Source organism: Myotis brandtii, unplaced genomic scaffold (assembly GCF_000412655.1).
Source record: "Myotis brandtii unplaced genomic scaffold, ASM41265v1 scaffold395, whole genome shotgun sequence".
Lineage (NCBI taxonomy): Eukaryota > Metazoa > Chordata > Mammalia > Chiroptera > Vespertilionidae > Myotis > Myotis brandtii.
Window position 1 is genome coordinate 2,750,182 of NW_005365155.1, and position 11,070 is coordinate 2,761,251.

Here is an 11,070-nt window from a genome sequence, read left to right on the forward strand (position 1 = left end):
GCGGGGGCGGGGTGGGGAGGGAGACACTCATTTATGGGAGCTGGATAAGTTTCACATTACAGAGTACTAGCTACATGCTCTTTGGTTCATTCTTTTGTATCTGCACGTCCCGCTATGGGGATATTTCAGAAGCACTGCTGCGCAACTCTGCCATTTCTCATCAGCCACACCCCGTATACCCCAAGGCTGCAGATCTCCCCAGGGTGTGTGAGGCGCCCTGGGCTCAGCAACTGCGCTCATTTCGTTGTCATCCTGAGAGTCAGCTAATTTCTTTGTATGGTGATGCTTATTTATTTCCATTTGAACCGGATCCTTACTTGGCTCCCAAATTCAGGGGGTGTATCTTGTGTGGGACCTGTGGATGCCTGGGCACTGCTGTTAGCAGCACAGGCTCAGACAGGCCTCTCTGTGCAAACCCAGGCCCAGCGCCTGGGAAAGCTGCTTCTGCTGAGCAGTCGTGTCCAGGTGTGTGGGATGGAGGCAATTGCCTGCTCCAGGGTTGTGGGGAGTAAGATATACATAGGAAGCACAGCGCCGAACACTGGTAAGTGCTCAATATAATTAGCTACTGCCATTACCGCTTCATCAAAGTACATGTGCTGTGTTCCAAGAACAAAGCTCATATGGATATAAATGTTATGGTATGTTTATGAAGAGTATTGTTTTATAGTTATATGTCATTTTGGTTTAAGCACTGACACTAGAAGATACATACGGCTATCTCCATTACAGCAGTCCATGATAGTATCTATACAGTGTCAGTGTCGGGTCCCAGACACCAATCTTGAAGACACACGTGTGCACGGGACGCCGAACCCCCTCTTACATGCAGCTCTCTCATTTGTACTGTGATGAACCCTTCAGGAGAGGTTGTTAGGGGCAGGACTGCATCCCTGGGGAGGGCCTGAAAGTGCGGGGTGTTTTTGGTTGTCACATCACAGGGGACCGCTACTTTCACCTTGGAGGGCATGGGTGCGTCATGTCCAGGGTGGCCCACAAAAAGAACGGCGTTGTCCAAAATACCACGTGCCCCTGCTGAGGAGATGTGCATCGGCCTTTCTCAGTTGAAAGACGGACAGCTCTCTGGTTTGCAATGTGCTGCCTGGTTCTTTTCCTTCGCTTTTCTGGTTGCACATTTGTTACCACTCGGCCTAACGTGAGGGTTTTCAAATGGAGTGTCAGGTAGCCAGCACACGGACAGAATCACCTACCGCTCCACCTTCCCAGCGATCTGGGACATGGCCGGTTGCTGAGAAGGGGGATGCTGGGCAATGCATCCGGGTCCGGGTAGGAGAGGAAGGGGTGGCTGCCCTACCTCAGCATGGTCTGTTCCCATTCTCTCCTTGTGGCCCGATTTTTTTCTTGCCTCTCATTTCTCCAGTATTGCATTATTCACGTGTACCCAGGGTCCTAAGTGAGTAACTGAGCCACTAGAAGGAACCATATCTCAGAAACAGCCCACTAGGGACAGGCTTCAGAGCGAGGTAAGGGAGGAGGAGGCAAGTGGGATAAGAACACCATTCAGCCCTCTCCTTTAAGGTTGCAGCGGCGGAAATGGAAACCCAGAGTCCACATTTCATTACAAACAGGGCCTCAAGTTGCTTTAAACAATGGGACTTCATAGAAGGTTTTAAAGCTGATACTATTTATATTGCATGCACAGTAAATGGAAACCTCCAGTTTTTCCACCTAGATCCATTTCTGATATGCGCTTCAGAGGTGTAGGTCTTACCAGTGATACTCTTATCACAGCCCAGCAGAACACTCTGCTGCTTTAAAGTGTGCTGGAAAAGATGGAGGGCTTGGGTACATTTTGACAAACTTGGTTATTAATGTACTGAATTCCATGATCACAATCACAGCCATTGCCATAGAACCATCCCTACTCTATACCCCAAAAGCTTGGTGAAGATGGGGCATGCTGGGAACTAGTGTCTCCATCCAGCAACTCAGTTTCACTCCAAACTCTGGGATCTGCTCCCTCTGAGCAGGGAGTTTTCTGTGGCTCTGGCCCAGAGGGCTCCCCTTCTGAGCACGCAGCCGCGCACTGCACAATCCAGGTGCTCTCCACAGATGATGGCACTCCCTAGGCACTGAGCCTGCTGCCCCGAGAACTGCTCTCTTAGGTCCCAGTGTTTGTGCTGGGTTCTAACATTATCAGAAAGTACAGTGTCCAAGGCAGCAGTTCTCAAATGGAGTGTCATGGCAACGGGTAATTTGTCACTAATCCGGACGTTCTGAAGACTGGATCCAATAGACTTTTTAGACATTAGAACAGATTCAAGAGTACATCTCTAATAATGTCGCTCTCCTCCACATTTCAGTAGCTTCTGGAAGGGCCAGGAGTGAACATGGGCTGTGCTGTGTATTTACCATGCATGTCCTAGTGGGGGAAACCAATGTGAAAACTTTCAGTCTAATATGTGGTATGCTGAGAAATTACTTAAGAGCTTCAGGATACAAATAAGCCAGTCAGAGAAAGATAAATACCATATGATATTACTTATCTGTGGAATCTAATGAACAAATTAACTGATGAACAAAAGAGAAACAGAGCCATAGGAACATGGAACAGTCTGACAGAGGTCAGAGGTCAGAGGGAGGGGGAACTGGATAAAAGGAACTAAAGGAGCCAAGGAACATATATGCAAGCCCATGGGCACAGACAACAGAGTGGTGAAGGCCAGGGGAAGGCGGCGGGGCTGGGTGGAGGTGGGAAAAGTGGGGGAAATGGTGAACATCTGTAATAGTGTCAACAACAAAAAAAAGCTTCAGGATATGTCCCTGATATAGTTAATAGTTAATTTCATAAAATCCTTACATCATTGATTCTAATAAATAGGTAGTTGCTGGGACTAAAAGCTCCAAGTTGTAAAGTGCCTTTGCCATTGACCAGCTTATCTGCAGGTCGGCCTCAGTGCTGGGGTTAGAATGATGAAAGCTTTCTAGGATCAAAGCCTTTGGACATGTCAATAATTACAGCACCAGTGGTAATTTTGAAGACCTTGGAAATTCAGCCTCTTCATAAACTAAAACAGAATAAGACTATAAATGTTACCTTAACAGGAATAATAATGTCTGCCATCTGGGATCACCTACGAGGCAGGCGCTGTACCAAGAAACAGGCAATTATGTAGCCTTCACAATTCTATGTGGCAGAAATGAGGACTGTCAGTTTACACGGAGCAACCAGGGACCAGAGAGGTCACCCGGTCATGGTGACATGGTTTACAAGTACAACTGCCTGACTGATGTCCAGAGCTCGCTCTTGACAGTCACTCTGGTTCTGTGACCTGGGAAGACACAGTACCTCTATAGCCTCTACTATGAGCTTCACTAAAAACGACTATACATGGTGACCGTTTTATATAGGATGGCATGCAGATTGTTACCCATGTTCACCAAGAGCCTGTACTCATTCACTCATGGATACAGAGCGGTTAGACTTCTCTACCCTTTTTTGAAGTTAGGTGACCATTTGATCAGTTCTGGCAAATGAAATGCAATAGAAATGAAATGTCACTTGTGGGATGAAGCATTTAACTACAGGTGTTTGATTCTCCAGGCCTCTCTTCCCTTTCCATAGCAAGCATGGAAGTCAAGGCAATCTGAGATACTAAGCCAGCTTATGGAGGATAGCTTCCCTAGAGTCGTGTAAACCAACAGTGGATTTTATACGAGACAGAAATAAACTTTTAAGCTGCACACTTGGAGATTGTTTTTTAGTGCAGTATAACCCAACATATCCTGACATTAATGATGAAGAGAATTATAAGATACGAGATATGCTCTGATGCTGTTCAATAGGACATTAACGTTAGCTGAAACATGGCTGAAACAAGGCCTGGACCAAGGAGAGGAGAAACTGTGCAGTTGAGCTTAAAGAACTCTTATAACTATCTGGAACAAATGAACCCACACCCTACCCACCTTCAGGGTGCTCAATACATCAATCAGTCCCATTATATGATACTAGAGGCCTGGTGCACGAATTCGTGCACCAGTAGGTCCCTCGGCCTAGCCTGCAAGATCGGGCCAAAACTGGCTCTTCGACATCCCCCAAGGGGTCCCAGATTGTGAGAGGGCACAGGCCAGGCCGAGGGACCCCACTGGTGCACGATCGGAGCTGGGAAGGGATTCGGGAGGTTGGCCAGCTGGGGAGGGGCCATGGGAGGGCTCTAGGGCGTGTCCGGCCCATCTCGCTCAGTCCTCCCAATTGGGACTCCAGCAGCAAGCTAACCTACCAGTCAGAGCGTCTGCCCCATGGTGGCCAGTGCACGTCATAGTGAGTGGTTGAGCAGCCTTACCACATCATTAGCATATTATGCTTTGATTGGTTGAATGGCCGATGGGACTCTTAGCATATTAGGCTTTTCTTATACGGGACTGCTTCCTAGGGAATCAGAACACTTCTAGATGTTGTCAATGAAATAGTAAGGGAACTCAGATGGTAGAGTCATCTTGGTTGGCAGATCACTGTCCTATATCTACATGATTAAATTCAACTAAGGAGAACTGGTTTAGTTTAGAGAGCCGATGCTGGTACTCTTCACTTTTGATTAGGCCTGCTGATATCCATATGGGTCCTAAGATATACCATATTATTTATTTAATATCCAATTGTATTAGGAAAGCTAACATGAATACAAAAAATCTCAACTTCTTATTTTGTAAGTTACAGTACTATCATTTAGGTAAAGGTCAGACAAGCCCCTTTACTTTCTCCTAAATGCTCATGTATCACATGCATAAAGTCTAAAATCTGTAGTAAAGTCTATTGATTTAGGAATAAAAATGAAAAGTGTAACTTTTTGAGAAATACAACCCCTGAAGTACTCACTGAAATGGCCAATTTTTATGACAGTGATTGACAACAGGGCACAATTCAAAAGCAAAAGCTTTCCGTTAATGTGAGGACACTGAGCAACAGGGACGACCCTGGAGAGTGTTAGGGCCAGGGCCACGATGCTGGGGAGACTCAGCCCAATAAGAACAATTTATAACATGCTCCTTGATTTAAGGTGCCAACAGGTCAGGTTCTCAGAGGCAATTCTGAAATGATTTGTCAGGCTTTATTTTTAGTAGCTGCAAACTTTTAGAATGTTTCTCTGCCAAATAAATGACTAATTGTACCACCTCTGACTGTCAAGCCTCTTCTTAAAAGCTTTATATTTTACTGCATTAAACACTTCATAACAGCTACCAACCTGATCACTATTATTTTCATAGTTTAACCTCATGATCCTACTTCACTGGCATGAGAGTGCACAGCACTTGCACACACACAAACACACACGAATATGCAGGACCATTTCATGATGTCCTTCGAAAGGCCCTGCGGATAGGCTGTCACAGGAGAATGAGGGCAGCAGATGGCTCCATTACAAAAGTACCTCTGTACGTTTATTTTTCACTGCAGAGAAAGCTATAACTTTAAAAATAGTACATAAGCTAGTCAGAATGAAAGAATGAACATGTACTTAATGAAAAGAATAAATTTCTACAACACAATAAACACCTACACCCCACATTCTTTTGGACCAAATGGCAACTACATATAAATTCAAGGTAAGTATTGGTGTATTAGTGATAGAAAAAACAAACAAACAAAAACCTTTGATGCACTCACTTAGGAACTGTTAAAAAACTCAAAACCTGGAAGTTAAACAACAGAGCTGGGGGGCTAAACAAACTGGGCCATCAGTCGCTCTACCCCCTTCCTTTTGCACCGTGTGGGACTCTAAGTGACACCGTAAGGACGGTCTCTTCGTGCGCACCCTCAGCAGGTGCTTCCGTGGGGCTCACACGTCCAGGGCCCGCAGGACCTCCCACAGCGTCTCCGCGCTCTTCTTCAGGCGGGCCTCCTCCTCGGGGGTCAGCTTCACCTGGATCAGGCCTGCGATCCCGTCCCCGCCCAGGACACAGGGGACACTGAGGGCCACCTCCTCGCGGATGCCGTAGAGACCCTTCACGATGGTGGACACCGGATGCACTCTCCGAAGGTCCCGCAGAACACTTTCCGCCAGGTCAGCCACGGAAAGGCCGATGGCCCAGGAGGTGTAGCCTTTCGTTTTGATGATCTCGTAGGGGCTAGCGACCACCTCCTTGTGGACATCTTTCCAGCGCTCGGGGTCCTGGTCGGTCCCTAGCTGCGCGTTCAGGTCCCTCAGCGGGACGCCCGCGACGTTGACGCCACTCCACACCGGGACGCACGAGTCCCCGTGCTCGCCCAGCACCCACCCGTGGCAGCTTTCGGCGTGGAGGCCGAGCTTCTGGCCGATCAGGAACCGGAAACGGGCGGTGTCCAAATTGCAGCCGCTTCCGATCACGCGGTTCTGGGGAATTCCGCTCAGCTTCCAGGTGACGTAAGTTAAGATATCCACCGGGTTGGAAACGATGATCACCTTGCAGTTCGGACTGTGCATCATGATGTCAGAAATCATCAGCCTGAAGATGGCCAGGTTGCGCTGGACGAGGTCGAGGCGCGTCTCTCCCTTTTTCTGGCGCGCACCCGCCGTGATGATCACCAGGCGGGAGTTGGCCGTGACTTGGTAATCTTTGCTGGAAACGATTTTGGGCATTTTCACGAAAAGACTGCCGTGTTGGAGGTCCAGCATCTCGCCCCTCAGCTTGCCTTCGGCCACATCCACCAGGGCGAGCTCGTCACTCAGGCCGCGCAGCAGGATGCTGATGGCGCAGGCCAGGCCAACCGACCCGGATCCTATGATGGAGATCTTATTACGAGGAACGCTCTCCTTTGAAGTTAAATTCTTTATAAGCTCACCCTGGACAGTCGCCATCCTAGACACGGGGGTAACAGAGCAAGGACCCCCGAGTGGGACGCCAGCAGGCTGGCGGGGACCCGGCGCCATCCCCGCACTCAGGAAACGCGCTCTCGCAGCGCCCACTCTCCGGCTGGCCCAGCAGACGCCCACAGCCCAGCCCATGGCCAGTCACTCACAAGGTGAGGGGAGAGAATGGAGGAATGCGGCAGGCAAGGATTGAGGCCTGAAGGAAGGGCGCTTGTGATCCTGGCCACCCCCTCAGCCTGCTACTGCGCCTGGGGAGGCCGTGGCCGTTAGACACCTCCTCAGCCTGCCACTGCGCCTGCGTGAGGCCGTGGCCGTTAGACACCCCCTCAGCCTGCTACTGCGCCTGCGGAGGCCGTGGCCGTTAGACACCCCCTCGAGACGGTACTGCGCCTGCGCGAGGCTGTGGGCCGTTGGCCACCCACTCCGGACGGTACTGCGCCTGCAAAGGCTGTGGCCCGTTAGCCACCCCCTGGGCATGCTACTGCGCCTGCGTGAGGCTGTGGCCATTAGACACCCCTCCGCGTGGTCCTGTGTCTGCGCGAGGCTGTGGATGGTTGACGCCTCCTCAAGCTGGCTACTGCGGCTGCACAAGGCAGGCCCTAGGGGTGGGCAAACTTTTTGACTCGAGGGCCACAATGGGTTCTTAAGCTGGACCGGAGGGCCGGAACAAAAGCATGGATGGAGTGTTTGTGTGAACTAATATAAATTCAAAGTAAACATCATTACATAAAAGGGTATGGTCTTTTTTTTTTTAGTTTTATTCATTTCAAACGAGCCGTAGTTTGCCCACGGCTGCCCTAGCTTGTAAGACCTCACAATGGTTTCTACAAAATACTTCTCCTTGAATTCAAGTTTTACAAATGCCAATTCTCTTCAATATTTAATGTGTCTAATTGGCCAACTCAGATTTTGTATTTTCAGTATGCATGCCAAGTAAAAATGCTTTCCTGAAGTACAGATGAAAACAAGGTTGAATTTTCTGGACAGTGAAGTGCCGGAAGAGGAAGGGCCTGTGCAATGTCTCCCGGGTCCCCCGCACCATTTCCTTGCATACGCACAAGTGGGGATCCTTTTCCAGGTCACATCAGTTTGAGAACCTTCTGGGAAGGATTCCATCGTCTTCGTGCCAGTCACGACCGTGATCCCCAGCTGTGGGGAAGTCACAGGGCAACCAGGGCAAGGGGACCCCCATGAGCTGGTCCAAAACTAAAACTCACAGGGAGAGGCTGTTACTTCCTTTTCACGCCAAAGGACAGTTTGTGATGGAGGGTCCTGATTAACAACTATTTCTCAGGTACAAAGGTATAGCCTCTACTAGAATGAAAATATACCTTAAATGTCCTTAAAGTGGCAAATTTTAACCCATGCACAAAGATCATTGATTAAAGCAGTAAAATAAAATGTGGCTGACCCTCGAACAACGGTTTGAACTGTGCCCACTATGTGGGTTTTCCTCAGTTGACCCCCCAGTTCACACCTGCGTTGTTCAAGGGTCCGCTATATCCGCTAGGACAACAGGGCATCAGCCTGTCTTACCTTCCACTGCATTTCTCTGGTTATTCTCATAAACTTCCTTTTAAGTTTCTCAGGCCATAAAAACTTTACATCTGATGAAATATAAATTCTAATAAACCCAATAAACGACCAAAGTCCAACCCAATAAACGACCAAAGTCCAAATAAAAATGGTACTTTCTCCCCAGTTAGTAACAGAATTTTGACCACATAAAGCTCTCCTCTCCTCCGGAAAGAGCAAGGTGCTCTTGGTACATGCAGCTAGCTCCCTCTCGGTCAGAAAAAAAATTTTTTTTTGTTTTAGAATACCAAATCTTGGCAAAATGAGTATTTTATATTCATTCTTCCTGCCACTGAAATGTAGTCCAAGAAGAGAGGAAAAATAAGCAAAGAAGCTGGTGAGGGGTGGGAACAGCGTGGCAATTAGCAGAGTTCCTGCAAACCTCTTCTAGTGTGACCTCCTGGCACCTGAGCAGGGACCAGAGAGCCTGTTCGAATGGCACCGTCACAATAAGCTGTGGCACAAGAAATGGTAAGAGCACCACATATATGCTTTCTCTCCACACTGTGGTTAGATTTATAGCAACCATTTCTCAAATTAAAAACTGGAAAATTTTCAAATGATCTTTACTTTTATTTAAAACTGGAAAATTTTCAATTGATCTTTACTTAATGGTGGCCAGTATTTTAGAGTGATCCTTTTAAAAGACCAACTTTTGATAGCTATTGTTTCTTTTATTCCAGTTATAACTTGAAATGTTTTAACCTAATGCCTGTTCCCACCTTCCTCCTATAATGATGCCTTTGACCAGTCAAGTCTTTTCTAAGATAAGTGTTCTTGAGGATGAAATTCAAGGACATAAAGACTCTTGGCTAGATGGCTTCTTTCTATAGTAATTTTCTTTGTCGAATGTGAACCTCTTTGGAAATACAATCTCTATGAGAGCTGCCTCTTCAGTTTTCCCCCTTAACCATAACTAAATCAATTTTGAGAAAAAAATAACACTCTCCAAGATAAAATACCTCAAACAAAGCAGTTTTTTTATGTACAGTAAGTCTTGAGATAAGAAGGAAAGAACTACGGAAGATGAAGAAATGTGCATGACCTCCACAGCAGATTTAGGTCTACTCAAAGTCGTGGGAAGCCAAATATAACCAGGCAAGCTCCCTACCCTAATGACCTTCCGTCTTAGGTGGCTCATTATTCCTTTTGAATGGAAAACCTAACTCAAAGGATCTATTCAAAATGCAGCACAATATTCCAGCTGATGGGAGGACTATGCCACAGTACTTTTGGTTACACCACTTAGAAGCAGGAAATAAAGATGACTACCAAGTCTCTGGACCAAGAAGGACTACAACTAAGTCATTCTATTCCTTCCACCTTGACACCCCCATCTCCCCTGCTCTTTTTCTATCGAGGAGTCCCGTTCAAATACAGATACTCCTCGACTTACGATGGGGTTATGTCCTGATTAATGTATTATATGTTGACAATATAAGTGGACAATAGCCCACCAAAAACGTGCTGGAACACATACATTAGTTCCAGCTGGGCAAAGTCATCTCACTGCCACTGTTCAGCATCACAAGAGAGTATTGTACTGTATAGCCATAGCCCGGGAAAAGGATCAAAATTCAAAATTTGAAGTACCATTTCTACTGAACGCATTATCACTTTAGCACCACCATAAAGTCGAACTATCCTAAGTTGCAGATTATCTATACTCCATCTTCTCCTAGCTCTTCTACAATGCCCAACAGAATTGACTTTTTAAAATCCTGTACCAAATAAATAAATAAAATTCTGTACCACCAAAGCACTTTGTACCTCTCTCCATGATAGGATTTATCACACACAATTAAGTGTAATCCAAAAGGGATCACCTTTTATGTACCAGCATATCCCTGTCCTCTAGAACAGCTTGGTCCATGCAGAGAAGCGCAGTAACCGTGTGGTAGGGAAGAATAAGTGAATAACTACAAAACTGAGTGACGTGAGGCTAGACACTAAAGGTGAGAGATGGAAAGGCACTGAAGAAAGGAGTAGGTTAAACATGCAGGTGTCTGGGGTTTCTTAGCAAGGTTGAGGCGTAAATTTCAAATGAAGCTATTGATGAGCTGAAGATTTCTTAACTATTCTCAAAGCCGACACCTACCTTTACCAAGTTTGAACATACAAAAAATTAGGAGATTAAGAGAAAAAAATGTCTACAGTGCTAGGAACAAGTAAGTGCAATGACAGAGAGAATATTTTTAACCTTTAAAGTTATTTAAAATGTTTTGTTCTTTGGAAAACTTAAAAAAAAAATCTATGCACAAAACTCTCAATTTGTAAAAAAAAAAAAGAACTGAGAGCAGTGTTAATTAATATTACAAGCTGATCTAAAATAGCCTATAAACTCACCGGCATGTAAGTAGGGCATTATATAAACAACTAGAGGCCCGGTGCACAAAGATTTTCACGCTCAGGGTAGGGCCGATTGGGGGGTTGGGGCACCGCCCCCTGTCACACTCAAGGCAGGGTCGATGGGGAGGTTGCGGCGCCACCCCCTGTGACGCACAGAGCAGGGCCAATCAGGGGGTTCAGGGGGTTGCCCCCTGTCACTCACAGAGCAGGGCCCATCAGGGGGGTTGGGGCTCCGTACCCTGTCATGCACAGAGCAACAGAGCAGAGGGGGTTGGGGAGCTCCCCCCTGTCACGCACCGAGCAGGGCCCATCAGGGGGTTGGGGAGCTCCCCCC

The 11,070-nt window shown here is 47.0% G+C and overlaps 2 protein-coding genes across 2 annotated transcripts in view; both read right to left on the reverse strand.

Moving 5' to 3' along the window:
* TMEM242 (transmembrane protein 242) overlaps positions 1 to 11,070 on the reverse strand; it is a gene marked incomplete at its 5' end in the record, with an annotated part of 26,506 nt that overhangs the window by 2,060 nt on the left and 13,376 nt on the right. The gene's annotated exons all lie outside the window — the stretch shown is intronic.
* LDHAL6B (lactate dehydrogenase A-like 6B) lies at positions 5,391 to 7,428 on the reverse strand. Its single transcript, XM_005872883.2, has one exon. It carries the CDS (start codon positions 6,945 to 6,947, stop codon positions 5,802 to 5,804), a length of 1,146 nt encoding a protein of 381 aa, XP_005872945.1. The 5' UTR covers positions 6,948 to 7,428; the 3' UTR covers positions 5,391 to 5,801.